Below are 14,497 nucleotides of genomic sequence, written 5' to 3' on the forward strand. Positions count from 1 at the left end.
CCACTGCAGCCCTGGCTCATGAAGCCCTACACGGGACACCTCAATCCCTCCCGCCAGGCCTTCAATAACAGGCTGAGCAGGGCCCGCATCGTGGTGGAGGGGGCCTTCGGGCGACTGAAAGCCCGCTTTCGATGCCTCCTCACCCGTCTGGACCTGGCCGAGCACAACATCCCTCCCGTGGTGGCGGCATGTTGTGTGCTCCACAATTTGTGTGAGCGGAAGGGGGAGGCTTTCTTGCCAGCCTGGATGGCTGAGGCTGACCGCATGGCTGGACACTACGGTCAGCCCCGCACCGCCGCCGTCCGGGAAGCCCAGCGGGGGGCCATCCGGATCCGGGAAGCCCTGCGGGACAGCTTCCAGGTGGAGGAGGACTGACCTCTCCCTGCATGCCCCACCGGGGCCTTCTTCCACCCTACCCCCCCCCTTCCCCTTTCCCCTCCCTATCTACTGTACAATAAAGACACCTGTTTTTCCAACAAAAATGTCTGTTTATTTCAGAGAACTGGGGTGGGGGAGGGAGGAATGAAGGTGGGAGAAGGGAGGGGGAAACCTGGGACGAGGGAGCTGGAAGGGGAGGGGAGGGAAGGGAGGAAGGGAAAGGAAAGCTCAGGGGTGGGAGTCTGGGTGCCTCTCCCGTCTCGCCACACTGCGGGTCCGGGGGCGTCGGTGGGGAATGGTTGTGGAGGGGGGGGCAGAGAGGACAGGGGGTGTGGAGGAAGCAGGAGCGGAAGCAGGAGGAGCAGGAGGAGCAGGGGGAGCAGGGGGAGCAAGAGGGGGAGCAGGGGGAGCAAGAGGGGGAGCAGGGGGAGCAAGAGGGGGAGCAGGGGGAGCAAGAGGGGGAGCAAGAGGGGGAGCAGGGGGAGGAGGAAATGGAAAGCGGTCTAGCAGGCTCTGGAGGTGGCCTCGCAGGGCACGGCCCTGCTCCTCCAGGGCCTCCAGACTCCTCTGGCGCAGCCTGAGGTCCTCCTGGACCCAGTGGTCCTGGAGACGGAGCTGTCGGTCCAGGAACCGGAGATGCCGCCTCTGGTAGTCCTCCTGGTTCCTGGCTGTCCTGCTTGCCCGGGCGCGGGCGGCTGCTGCAGGCGGTGTGGTGCGCCCTGCAGTCCCCGGTGCTGCAGCTGTGGTGCAAGAAGACCAGCGGTCAATTACCCCAGGGGCCCAGGTGTGTGAAACCCAGCTCCCCTCTGCAAGGCCAGGGCCCCTGCAGGATCCCCAGCTGCTGCTCCGTAGTGGGCAAGGCCCAGGCGCACGGTCCCGGGGCTCCCTCTCGCCCCAGCCCCCCGTACACATAAGGGGAACACGAGGGTACTCACAGGTGGACGCCTCCCCGGCCTCTGATGATGCAGGCGAGCGGCTCTGTGGGGTGCCTCGGGGGTCCCGGGTCCTGGGAAGGCTGGCGGCAGGCTCCTGGCTCTCAGAGCCCTCTTCCTCCTCCTCGGTGTCCAGGAGCGGTCCCTCTGCCCCGGGGTCAATCACGTCCCGGGGGGCAGGGACGGCATGAGGCCCCAGGATGCGGTCCAGGGCATGGAAGTGGGGGCAGGCCTCCGGGTCAGCCCCTGGCAGGCAGGCCCGGGAGTAGGACTGCCGCAAGTCTTTAATCTTGCAGCGCACCTGCTCCCGGCTGCGCTGGTGGCCCCTGGCGGCCAGGCTGGCAGCCATGCGTCCATAGACGGCCGCGTTCCGGTGGCTAGTGCGGAGATCGTGGACATTTGAGGCTTCCCCCCAAACCTCGATGAGGTCCACGATCTCCGCACTTGACCAGGCGGGCGCCCGCCTTTTGCGCCCCCGGGCAGGCTCCCGGGAGCCGCCAGGCTGGTCGTGGGGAGCAGTGGAGGGCTGGGAGCCCTCGGATGGCTGGCTCATCCTGTGGCAGGTGCAGGCTGTGCAGGCACGGGTGCTGGCAGCCTTGCAACTGGCACAAAGTGAGTAGCCAGCCCGTGGCCCTTTAAGGGCTCCGGGGCCGGGAGGGGGGCAATAGAGTTTCCCTGGTGTTGGCCAGAGTGGCCACCAGGGAAACCTGGGAAGCCTTAGCCTCCCACTAGTTCGAACTAAAGGGCTACACAGCCCTTAGTTCGAACTAGCTAGTTCGAACTAGGCGTTAGTCCTCGTAAAATGAGGTTTACCTAGTTCGAACTAAGCGCTCCGTTAGTTCGAATTAAGTTCGAACTAACGGAGCGCTAGTGTAGCGCATAGGAAAGTTAGTTCGAACTAACGTCCGTTAGTTCGAACTAACTTTCTAGTGTAGACATACCCTCAGACACCACAGTTCCCTCTGTGCCCCAATCAGCCCTGGGCCTAACACACAGGTGAGGGGATCTAGAACCCAATCCCACCTACCCCGAACGGGTCTTTCCGGTCCCAAAGAACCAGCCACAAATCCCCGGTCACTTAGGGGAGAAACCTGCCTAGGACAAGGGGCTCTATGGAGGGGGATGCAGGGAATGGAGGAAGTGGGGTGGCCCTTGGGGTCCCTGCCCCGGCTGAGAGGCTCCCATCTCTCCTCAGGCAGAGGGGACCAGGGAAGGGCTGAGAGATGGGAGAACCCTCGGCACCGGGTGAGGCTGCTCCACAAAAGGTCTCAGGTGGCTCCTCCGTGCTCACTAGGCCCTGCCAGCCCCCAGGGAGCGAGTGTCCCAGGGCAGCTGCCCAGTGGAAATGCTCAGTCCCAACAGGCTCTGTCCCTGTTCATTGCAGACCCTCGGGGAGCCGCCTGCCTCAGCCCAGCCCACAGCCCTGCTGCTGGAAGCCTTGAAGGCTCTGACGGCCCCCGCCCTGGAGAGTTTTCAGGCGGCAGAGGAGGCGCCGAGAGCCACCGTGTCCCAGCACAGCGCCCGCATGGAGCGAGTAAGAGACGCCCGGCGAGGGGCAGGGCATGTGGAGAGAGGGGCTGGGAGAACTGGCTCTGAGGAAACCGGCCCTGGGGCACAGGGTCAGGGTGCGGGGCAGGTCGGCTCAGCCCCTTTCTAGCAGGCTCTGAGCATCAGTCGCTCCCCTGCTCAATTAAGCCCCATCGCCCGCCGGGGAGGCAGGAATTTGGCCCGCGAGACACCCGGGAACTGGAGCCCAGAGCGGCTTGTTGACTTCCCAAGGCTGCGCTGGGGGCAGTGGCAGGGTCATCAAATGACCCCAGGAGAAGGCCTTGTCCAGGGCCCCTAGAACCAACCTGCCTCGTGGGGCGTGCGGCCGCGTTGCTGCAGTTGGCTGTGCTGGGAATCCTCAGCCAGGCAGAGCCCTGGGCCCTTCGCCAGGCAGGTCTCTTGGGGAAAAGACTCAGGGGTCACGTTCCCGACAGGCCTCTCAATGGGGCCTTTTCTCCCTCGGCCCCACGCCGGCGACGCTCCAGCCCTTCCCCCAGCGCCGTCAGCCCGGGGGGTGGCCTGGCAGGAGGCCGCTCTCGATCAATCCCCCCTCAGCTGTGTGGCTCCCTCCAGATTGGATACGTCGTGGGAAAGATTTTCAGCTGGCTGCGCGACGTCGGGGATCCCAGAGCCAGAGGAGCCGCGCTGGGGACCATCGCCCTGCTGGCTCGCGCCCACCCCCGGGACGTGGTTCCCGCCTGCGTGGCCCACGCGCTGCCATGGGACAGGTAGGGAGAGGCTGTTACCACCTCAGTCCCTGATTTCCCTTCCCCCCTCCTGCCAGGGCAGAGCACAGGAAGGGCCTGGCCGGAGACAGGGATGGATCCAGCTCCCTGCTGGGCACAGGGCTGCCCCGGCCTCCTAAGAGAAGATGCCCAGGCCCAGCTCCCGAGGGGACGGCTGCTAAGGGAAGGGAATAAATGCAGAGCTTGTGGAAGGAACTCTCCTGCCTCAGCTTCCCTGCCCCCCAGGGTCTCTTTTGAGAGCCCCTTTCCCGCCCCCTTCCCAGCCTCTCCCTGGGGAGGCAGGAGGGGGCCAAGCAGGGAGGCTCTGATTTTGGTTTCTGACCTTGCAGAGGTGCCAGGGAGCTGTGGAAGGCCGTGGGGGAAGAACCACAGCTCCCCCGGCAGGTGCTGCAGCAGCTGCTGGACGCGCTCCGGAAGAGCCACCGGGAGGAGAGGAGCCGCAGCGTGTCTCTGGCTGTAAGTGACACTGGAGCTGTCCCGCAGGGAACTCACCACTACAGGGAGGATGCTGCATCTGTGGGGGGGAAGGGGGCTTCAACCCCTCTTAGTGTCAGGCCACGGCCCCACTGCACACTCGGCACACAGCCGTGTCACGGGGAGAGCCCCCCTGCTCCCCTCCGGAGGGGGTGTCCGGCCTCTGAGGCCCCTCACTTCGTGGTCAACCCCGCATGCACCACGATGCTCCAAGTCAGCACTGCAGCTCCCTTCACACAGGGCAGTGCGGCCTAGCAGCTGGAGGCAATAACTCCTAGTGGGATTGGTGCGGAGGGGTAGGGGACCCAGGGTGCCCTCTCCACCGGGTCCCAGTCCAGCACCCTGTCAGCATTGGAGGGGGCACCACTAGCTCTGGGGGAATCAAGTAGAAACTCGCCGAGCACCTGGGGTTCAACTCCCCGCCTGAGCTGCTTTCTGCCAGCTCCTCTCTTGTTGTCTGCGCCGTCTCTTTCCTCCAAACTGGGGCATCTGCTGCGGTTCCCTGCTGACTGGCGATGGCGTCTGGGTGCCCCTGCGCTGCTCCTCAGGAGCCCCAGCAGCACCTCCGTCCCCATCCGTCAGCCCTGACTGAGCTCGCCACCGGCCTTTCTAGCCACCTCCAGCTGGCACCTGCCCAGCAGGCCTGTGGGGTAGGACTGTCTCAGCCACGTAACCAGGCTGCACCTCTGCAGCTCTAGTGCAGAGATGGGACACTCCGTGTCAGGGGCTGATCTCCGCTCTGAGTGCAGAATTTGGAGGCCGGAAAGAAAAAGTTGTCTCTACAGGCTCTGCTTCCAGAACTCCCCAGGGTCAAAGATTTACTAACTGACAGACACACAGACAGAGCTGCTGACCTTCCAGGACACAAGAAGCAAATATTGACCTAAAAAAAGTGATTTTTTTTACCAAAGAAAAGCTACACTGGATAACACAGACTTGGTTGCGCGCTGTGACAGAGCAAGTAAGGAAAACAAATGAAAACACAGAGAAAATCTCTAGGAACAGTTTTCAGAGGGGAAGCAGAGATTCACACAGAGCAATTCAAACCGAAACGAAAAATAAAGAAAAATACCCAAGTTTTTCTGAAATAAGAACAGTTGGAGGGTGAGTTTGTAAGAAGCTCGAGTCTGTGAAAACGACCGATGTGCTTCTCATTATTTGCAATTCACTTTGCTCTGCCCTTTCTCACCTGCAACCAGTTAAATCCCACGGCGTGTACTTAATAAACTTACTTTTATTTACTAGCAAGCGTTGTGTGAACAATTGTGACCTGGGGAGCAATCAGTGTGTCCATCCTCCTTTCACTGTTAAAGGGGGCTCACGGGAACAATTTATTTGGGGGTTGGCTTCCCAGAAGCTGTGCCTGAAACTGCACTCTCCTCAGACCCGCAGGGATTCAGTGTCTGTATTGCTCTTGGGTGGATGGGAGGGAGGGCTCCTGTGCCCTGGCTGGGCGAGACCAGGAGATCTGGCCCAGAGGACGGGGTGGTGAGAAACCCCATAGAGTCAAGAGGAAGGTGTCAGTGGCTTTGCCAGCACTCTGGGAAGCACCCCAAGGAGTCCTCTGTCATAGAGGGATAAGGGATCTTTCGGAAAAGGCTTTATTTTCCACAAGATCAGCGTCTAGACTGGCGCTTTTTTCCGACAAAGCTCCGTGCGGAAAAAAAGCGGCAGCCATTTTTATGCTAATGAAACGGGGGAGAGTTAAATCCCCACTTCATTAGCAATTGCGATACGTCTAATTTACATCCCTTTTACGAAAAAGGGATGTAGTCTAGACGTAGCCAAACTGTCTCCCTAACTGAGGACTACATGGTGGCAGAGGAGCCAGGGAAGCCAGACCCGAAGCCGGAGCATCCGAGAGAGTGACACAAGCAGCACGGCCGGGGTCCCTACAACTGGGTCACGAGGATCGGAACTGACCCGACAGAAGTTCCCATTGACCCAGGTCAAGTAGTTTGGGATCTTGGGGGGATTTCGTGGAAGAGCAAAGGAGCGATCCAACCTTCGGAAGGCCTGGGAGCAAGTGACAGGCACGAGCCAGACAGATGGTCAACCCCAGAGCCGGACCCAGGGATCCCGGTTTCAGATCAGCAAGGACCTTCCTCATGAGCATTAGCCCAGAACACACAAGCAGCCCAGTACGACGGGGGAGCGAAAACGAGGACCTGAAACCCGGGATGTGATGGAAAGCCAGTCGCCGGGAGCAACGTGGGGTCTGCACCGACACCGCTTCGACCTCCCGGCATCGCCCCGGCTCCCTGCTGCTTGTGGCGCTGGAGTTACTCAGGCGGCAGAGGGGCAGTGATGCCCCCCCGGTCACGTCTGGCAAGCTGAAGGGCGGGGCTAGGCCATGACGACAGAGAACGGGAAATAACGTCACCGGACTTTTCCGCCCTTTCCAGGAGGTTCCCATCTGCGTCCATTCTAGGACCAGGAGACGGTTCAGGGGCCATCACATCTCCCTTCCCCCCAGAGGATCTCACCCTCCTTCCTCATAAGCCGCAAGGAAATGGAAAATGGAAGCAGGATGACAGCCAAAGCCATGGGAGCGGATGGGCAGGTGGGGACAGCTCAGTGACATTTCTGTCTCCTGTCTCCAGGCAATGGACACGCTGTACGAGATCCTTTTCCTCTGGGGATACCGAGAAGCCATCCTGGAAATGTTTCCCCAGCTCCTCCTCGTCTGCGTCAGGCAGGTGCAGTACGTGCTGGACCTGTGCCTGCCAGGGACTTGGAGGGCCCAGAAGACATCCAGCCCGGAGGGATCCAGCCGCCTCAGCCCCTTGAGGTAACGGCGGAAAGGAAGGGGCAGGACAGATTTGTTCTGCTCAGCCCCTGTGGGACCTGCCTGGCCCTCTGCTGGCCGTGTCCCTACAGCCCAGGGGCAGTTCTGGGCAGGTCTGTGTGGAGGGAGCGGTGCTGGGCGCCCGTGTGCGTGTGAGCCACACTTGCTCCTCTGACTCCGACCACAGGCCAGGGGCCACGTCGGCACGTCCCCATGTGCTCCCGGCCGAGGGGTCAGGGCTTTTCTCCGTGCCTGTTGAGTCCGCTGGGCCTCTGTCCCACAAGACCCCACCCCAGGACAGCGTGGCCAGAGCACACACAGAGTGCACAAGACCAGCGGGGGGGCCGTGTCACAGGCAGGCAGGACGAGGAGGGGCCCGTGATGCTGATTCCATGGGAACAACCAGGGAACCACCTGGCTAGAAACTCGATGAGTCTGTGGCATGGCCAGGGCCCGTTGGGCAGGGCCGTGCCCTCACACGGTGCTGGGTCCATCCCAGGGGAGGCCGGCTACTGCTGACCACGCCGGGTATCCCAGGCCTTGTGCGGTTTGCGCTGCGTGGGGCTGGGGTCGAGTTCTGACACCCGGACTTTTTATTGCCTCTAGCACCTCCCTGGAGGCCGTGAAGACCCTTTTCTCCATGCCCAGATACTGGAAGGAATTTGCCAGTATCCAGTTGCAGCAGGGCTGGGACATGATGGCCTCCCGCCAGCGCTTCTCCCAAGGGGTGGGCTTGATCGCAAGGTAGAGTCTGGGCAATGGGAGCTCAGTGGGAGACCCTCCTCTGCCCCCGCCGGCCCTCTCAGCCCCGCCATGGGAGAGCGACGCTCTTTCCCCTTGGTAACTCCGGGCATTTTCTCTGTCCTGTTCCAGAGCCATGGTGGAGCACCAGACCCCACAGCTCCCTGCGGTGCTCAGAGAGGCCATCGCCGTCATGCAGAGTCAGGAGGAGCAGCCCCAGAGAAATATCGCCCTGACTTTCTGCACCGAGGTGAGATTCCGGAGCCGCCAGGCACATGTGGGCTTGTGCAGAGCAGCTCGGTCCCGTCCCAGGCAGGCAGGCAGGCACCGGGGCCCATCGCCAGCAGCTCGGCAACGCCACAGCCAGCCGGCTCCTCTGCCCACGTGGATCCTAGTGGGGCCGGGCAGAGTGGTGGGGGGCAGGGTGAGATTGCTCCTTGCTGGATGTGCCTCCGTGGGACCATGTGACAAGAGAAGATGTTTCTCCAGCGCCCTGAGGCCGGGCCTCTCTCCTCGCCTTTGCCTGGGGTTTCATTTTCTTCTGCCACGGCTCGCTCCAGGACACGTTGCGATGCCCAGAGATTCCCCTTTCCCTGGGCTTCATTAGGGGCTTGTGCATTAGTCGCCCCTCTGGGAATGGACCATCTCAAACACCAGCTGCTGGCTCCTTACCCCCAGAGATTTTTTGTGGCAGGAAGTGACCAGCTGGCAAAGATGCTGGCGCACGAACAGACCGAGAGGCAGATTTCTGCTCCTGCAGCTGATGTTGATTTTCTCTTTCCAGTTTCTCCGGAGTCCTTCCATCCTCACCACAGTCACCAGATCGGAGCTCCAGGAACAGCTGATGGAATGGACCAAAGATCCCAATCCGGAGATACGGAGGCTCTGTCTGCAGGGCCTGGGCAGTATCATCTTCCAGCCAGAGAAGGTGAGGGGCAGGGCTTGCCCAGGTGAGACGTTGCTGCACTGGGAGGTAACAGACACATCACTGTTGCAACCCCTGTTCTATGCCGTTACTGAGCAAGCCAGGCGTGAGGTGTCCCTGCTCCCTGGTGCGGGCAGAGCATGGTCGGTGGAGGCAGTGGGGGAGGGGAAGGAGACTCAGGGCGTCGCTCAGGGCAATGGGGGGAGAGTGTCGGCTGACAACAAGCCCAACCTCGGCAAGGACAGACGAGTCGGGGGGCGGGGTCAGAGCTCGGGGGCTGGGGCCTGGAGCGGCTCCAGGCAGGCGACAGGGCGACTCTGCTCAAGGGCCAGGGGTGCAAAGCACCTGCCAGAGCGGCAGGAGAACGACTTTCTCCTCCGCTGGGGGCTGGCCGATGGGGGGATGGTTCAGCCCCTGCCCAGGCTCGGTCCCAGGCCAGGCGTGAGCTGCCTTCTGCCTTCCTGCAGGGGCAGTTGTTACGGGCCCAGCTGCCAGGGACCATCGCCATGTTCTGCGCCAGGAACGCATGGACTGTCCTGGAGGCCCTGAAGGACGCGGCAGACGCCATCTACCTGCTCGCCGGGGAGGGGCTTGGCTCCATCTCCCAGGACATGGCAGTCAGCCTGCGCCCGCTCATTGACCACGTAAGGCCGGGACCCCGGAGAAGCACATTCCTCCTCCCCTGATGTCCTGCTATGACCCTGCCCAGCCCCTCCCCGCCCCCCAGGCCAGCCACACAGCACCCAAGGAGGCCCCTGCCAAGGGTGGGGAGTCTCCTACTCAGCCCCCTCCCTGGCAGAGCCCTTCTGGGAAATGGGGGCGCCAAGCTCCCAGCCCTGCTGCAGCCTCCCCTCCCACCCTCCTGTGCCCAGCCCCTCCCCGAGCCCCAAGGAGGCAGGCGGGAGCCTCAGGTCCCAGTGCCCCGGGAGGGGAGGCCAGAGCAGCCTCTGTGGCCAGGGACCTGGGCCTTCCCTCAGCCCCCTCAGGCCTTGCTGGGGAAGGAAGCAGGGAAGGGGCGATGGGAGGGGAGGAGAGGGATGGGGAAGAGGGACGGGGACGGAGGGACCCGGGAAGTGCAGCAGGAATGAGGTGAGGATGGAGATTCCTCGTAACTTGCCCCTTTCCACCCTTCACCCCCCCATGCTCAGTGCCTCCCCTGCCTGGCACTGCACAGGGGTGGGCTGGGTCTCTCCAGGCCGGGCGGACGGGGGAGAAGAACATGGAGAGATTGGCCCCTCTCTGGACTCCAGGCGGCTGGGGGGCTGGGTGCAGGAAGCTCTCCACACACATTGCACCATGGACCTCTGGGTCTCAGCCCTGGCCAGCGCACAGTGTCTGTGGGGCTGCCTGGTGGTTGCGGCTTCCGCGGGCCAGGGCGGGTCCCGGTCGGGGTGCTGGAGCCGTGTGCGATTTGCGGCCGTCAGGCCCCTGACCCTGGGACACGGCCTGGCTCTCACGGGCTTCCCCGCCCCGCGTGTCCTTACCAGGAGAGGGGCAATGTCCGCTCAGCCGCCATCTCACTGCTGGGCACCATGCTGGGCGGGGTGAAGGGCCCGGACAGACCCCGCGTGCGGCAGGAACTAACCCGCTGCCTGCTCCCGCTGCTGCTCCACCTGGCAGACGAGGAGCAGAGAGTGATCCTGGTAAGTGCCCCCTCGGTATGTCCCGGAGAGCAAAGCGCCAGAGTCCCCCGGGCTCCACCCCTCTCCAGAGCCCCTGCCCAGCCAGGGCCATTGGGGACGTGCAGGGAGGCCTGAGGGGGGCCCCTTGGCTCTGACTCTCTGGCATCCCGGAGCCCCGGCGCTGCCGTCTCTACGCAGAAGGGCCGAGCTGTGGACATCCCGTCTGGCTCTCGCCAGCCAATGCTCAGCTCCCGCCCGAGCAGCGTCCCCTGCAGAACAAGGGGCAGGAGGCTCCCCAGGCAGAGTAGGAGCCCAAGGGGCAGGGAGGAGGGGACGCGCCCCAGACGCTCCCTCTCTCAGCGAGGCCCCTCTCGCTCTCCCCTCGTGCTGCAGAGCTGCAAAGCGACGCTCTTCCGCTGCGCCGTGTTCCTCGGCTGGGCCCATCTCAAGAGTCTCTTCTGCAGCCTGGCCTGGGATGGCTCCTCGCGGCTCTTGCCCGGCGTCGGGAAGTGCCTGGTAGGTGAATTCTGTGGGCCCGGGGAGCGGTGACCGGGGAGCTCAGGGAGACCTTTCTTCCCCCACACCGAGTGCCCAGGGGGATTCTCCCCCGCTCGTCAAGCAGGGAGCAGAGGCAGCCCCCCCAGAGGGGCTCGGCCTTTCCTCAGTTGTTATCCAATCCCACCCTTTCCACTGCCCCCATCTCCCGAACTTAGCGCTGCCCCTGCCTCCTGCCCGTGGACTCCTGCCCCTCTGCCTGTGCCCAGCTTAGAAATGCTCTTCCCCAAGGGCCCGACTCTGGACATCTGGGCTCCTACTGGCTCTTGCCCTGGCTTCCCTCTGTGCTTCAGCGACCCTGGCCTGTCAGCTGTAGGTTGATCACTTTGTCTGGTCTGAGCATGTCTCCTGCTCTGCTCCTAGATGAAGAATTACAAGAGGAACTTCCCCAGATTCCTGTTCCAGGCCTTAGAGTATCTGGAAAGCTCCCAAGCGTCCATCAGACATTCTGCAGCCCTCTTCATCGGTAAGCAAAGCAGCCCCCGGGAGCTGTTCCAGGGCTGTTAGAGTTAATAAAATCTGCACATGAACAAAAAGGGGTTTCAGGACAAGCATCAGCCAGCACCTCAGGCGCCTGCTGCAACTGCAGCTGTGAAACAGGGATGTAACATAGAGGAGTTAGTTGAATAAAATATCAGTGCTATTGTGTTTGGGTGTGTGATTTCGTTCCTCCCGTCCCTGGCGTACTGCTGCTCGGTCTGCAGCTTGCCAAGGTAAGAAGTATCACGTGCTCTTTCCTAAATGACTAGAAGTCAAGTTGTCTAAAAGAATTGCACCCGGTGTGCCCTCTGAGACGGCGTGAAATGCTGCTCCGAGCTCTCAATGAACATTACGGGGGAGGGAGAGCTCAGTGCTTCGAGCATTGTCTTACTGAACCCAGGGTTATGAGTCAGTCTTTGAGGGGACCGTTTAGGAATCTGGGGCAAATCTGTCAGGGATGGTGCTTGGTCCTGCTGCGCGGGCAGGGGGCCGGACCTGATGGCGTCTCAAGGTCCCTTTGAATTCCAAAGTTCTCTGTTTTACTGCTCAGATTTGCACTCTTGTTTGAAGAAATATGGGAACGATTAAAAAATTCAATGGCGATTAATTGCAGGCTTAACCGTGTGCACCTCCCCTTTGAGTTCAATCTCCTTCGCCAATCGGCCTTTCAGTGATTCCTGGGGTCGGATGCTTTCTCCATTGTGTTTTGCATCACACTGAAGGACTGTCTTGAATTTCCCAAGGGCTGTCTTACGGGAATGGCTGACTCTTTCGTAATTTGCAGGGATGACACTGAAACAGTGTGAGCTCCATTCTATTCCTTGTCTGTATAGGAGAAACCATCCACCATTACTGTGACCTGTTGTCGAAAAGAGTGACTGCAGCTGGTGTCACCCGCCTGTGTGAAGGTAAGGAAATACCTCTGGGCGTTTGGGCATCTGTGGGCAGTATGAGGCCTGAACACAGATGTCACAGTGTCCCTCTGGGTCTGAGGACAGTGCTAAAGGGAGAAGAGTGGTCTTGCTGGTAGGACATAAGAATGGGAGTCGGGAGCTTTGAGCCACCAGGAGCAACTCTGTGCCTCACCTTCCCCATCCGTGAAATGGGGGTAAGAACAGAAAGGCTCTCCAGGACAGCTGGCCAGAACGGAAAAGGACCCTCCCTATGACGAGGCATTAGTAGGAGGAGAGGGATTCTTACCCTGTGTCAGAAAAGTTTGCATTGTCTCCTCCCCAAGGACCTTCACCCAGAGATTGATTCTTAGCTCCTACGGTATCCTGCCAGGCCCCCTGGGAACTCCTTTCCCTGCCACCTCTGGAGCACTGAAGGCGGCACAAATGCACAAAGGGTTCAGTAGAAGTGAGGAGCCTAAACCCTTTCTGCGGATCGGCGCCTGAATGTCAGAGTCACGGTTGTTGTCGTGTTCCCGGGGCAAAGGCCATTGGGAAGCAGAGGTTTCCCAGGCATCAGTTACAGCAGCTCTGTGGGGTTTCCAACCTGTTTCCTCTTTGTTTCAGCTTTTCAGCAACAGCCTTTAAAATCGGACAGGGACACGTGGCTCATCCTGAACGAACATCGGCAATGGCTGCAGAAGCTTGCGAACCGCGTGTTGGGCGTTTCTTACGACACGGGAGCGGCACCGACACAGAAGGACTCTTCCTCCTGCCACGGTAGGTACCACAGATGGGAGCAGCTCTTTGGAGCAGTGATGGAGGTTCCGTGGGGCGAGAGGGGCCGTGAGGAGCGACAGGAGCGACGCAGCGTCCTGGAGTCACCGGGGGCCACTCGCGTGGGGGCTGGAGCTGAGGGAAATTGTTCCTACCACGGCCCTGCCCCAAACGACCCCCCCCCCCCGCCTTTGGGTTCCATGCGCGATGGCCCAGCCCCCCAGCCACAGCTTCTCCATGGGATCCCCTCCGTCAGCAGCGCACAGAGAGAGGGGGATTCTCCAGGACTCACTTCGGCCATCGCCAGCCCCAGGGGAGCAGCGGCCGGGGGAGGGGCTGGGCTCTCTCAGGGATGCCAGCTCTCAGGGAAATGGCAAAGGGGGAGGAAGGGGAACCTGCCCTGGTTCTCCCCCTTGACAATTGTGTCCTTCTCATCTGTGCTCCTGCCCTGTCTCCTCTGACAGACACCGGCTGAGCCCACCGCTCCCCGGCCTGGCCGGGAGACCAAGCAGCTGGGACACCACAAGGATCCGGAAGGGGCAGAGCTGCACATGACGGGGAACCAGCCGCGACCGGGACCAGGAGCCGTTCAATCCACAGGCCAGAGGACGCCAAGCCCCTCCCCGGCCCAGCGGCGCGTCCACAAGAACCGAGGATCCGCTCCTGGCCCAGAGACTTGCAGCTGTCGTGGACTTTTGCTTGTTCCCCAACATTTGTCCTGCCCAACACCCCAGGACATGGCTTGTGAGTCACCATCAGACCCACCCATCTCCGGGCCCTTCCCACCGGCCTCTGCCCATCTGGGTGGGTCTCTCTCGTCGTCCGTCTGCCTTCCCACAAACACCAGCGTGGGACCACTCTCCTGGGGGGCACTGGGACTGCGCATGTTCTGGGGTCCGCGGTGGGGAGGGGTTGGGGTTGCGCGTTCTGGGGTCCGCGGTGGGGGAGGGGTTGGGGTTGCGCGTTGTGGGGTCCGCGGTGGGGGAGGGGTTGGGGTTGCGCGTTGTGGGGTCCGCCGTGGGGGAGGGGTTGGGGTTGCGCGTTCTGGGGTCCGTGGTGGGGGAGGGGCTGGGGCTGCCCAGCATTCTGGGACTGGGGTGGGAAGCTGAGGCTGCCCGGCTGCTCTGGGGCTTGCGGGGATGCCAGGGCACCGGGCGGCCTGAGGGCTGGTGTGGGAGGGTAGAAATCTGGGGCTGGGCAGCCACCAGTGTGGGGAGGAGAGGGCAGGGCAGGGCAGGGCAGGGGCAGCAGCCTGGGTAGAAGCCCTGGAGAGAGGGGACGTGCCCAAGCACAGAAGTGCTGTGGTCAGGTGCCCCAGCCACAAGAGACTCCTCTGATCCTCCAAGAAACCCCACAGAGCCCTCTGCCAACTGGGGCGGGTTTCACCCCTCCCCCATCTCAGAAGGCCACGTGGGGAATTCTTGGAGGGGTCTTGGACCCTCTTGTGGTTTTATCCCCGTGGATCTGCCTCGGGAATGGATTTCACCGATTGGTGCCGGGTGCCGGGCAGGGACCCATCTGGAAGAGGGTCAGGGGACCCCTCTGAGGACTCCTCTCCCGCCCTCCAACAGTCACTGTGGCCCCTGCCCATAGGACCAGCGAGGGAGGGGATTGCACCACATGGGGGAAGTGCCGCGGTCT

General features: G+C 61.9%; 1 protein-coding gene across 1 annotated transcript; it reads right to left on the minus strand.

Annotated features, from left to right (window-relative positions):
• Positions 1–493: 493 nt before the first annotated feature.
• On the minus strand, positions 494–2,203 carry LOC142831168 (uncharacterized). The gene is made up of 2 exons (XM_075940709.1): positions 1,314–2,203; positions 494–1,118 (listed from the first exon to the last, which is right to left on the minus strand). Exons 1-2 carry the CDS (start codon positions 1,861–1,863, stop codon positions 607–609), a joined length of 1,062 nt encoding a protein of 353 aa, XP_075796824.1. The 5' UTR covers positions 1,864–2,203; the 3' UTR covers positions 494–606.
• Between the last annotated feature and the right edge of the window lie 12,294 nt (positions 2,204–14,497).

The sequence above is a fragment of the Pelodiscus sinensis genome, chromosome 12 (assembly GCF_049634645.1).
Source record: "Pelodiscus sinensis isolate JC-2024 chromosome 12, ASM4963464v1, whole genome shotgun sequence".
Classification (NCBI taxonomy): Eukaryota; Metazoa; Chordata; order Testudines; family Trionychidae; genus Pelodiscus; species Pelodiscus sinensis.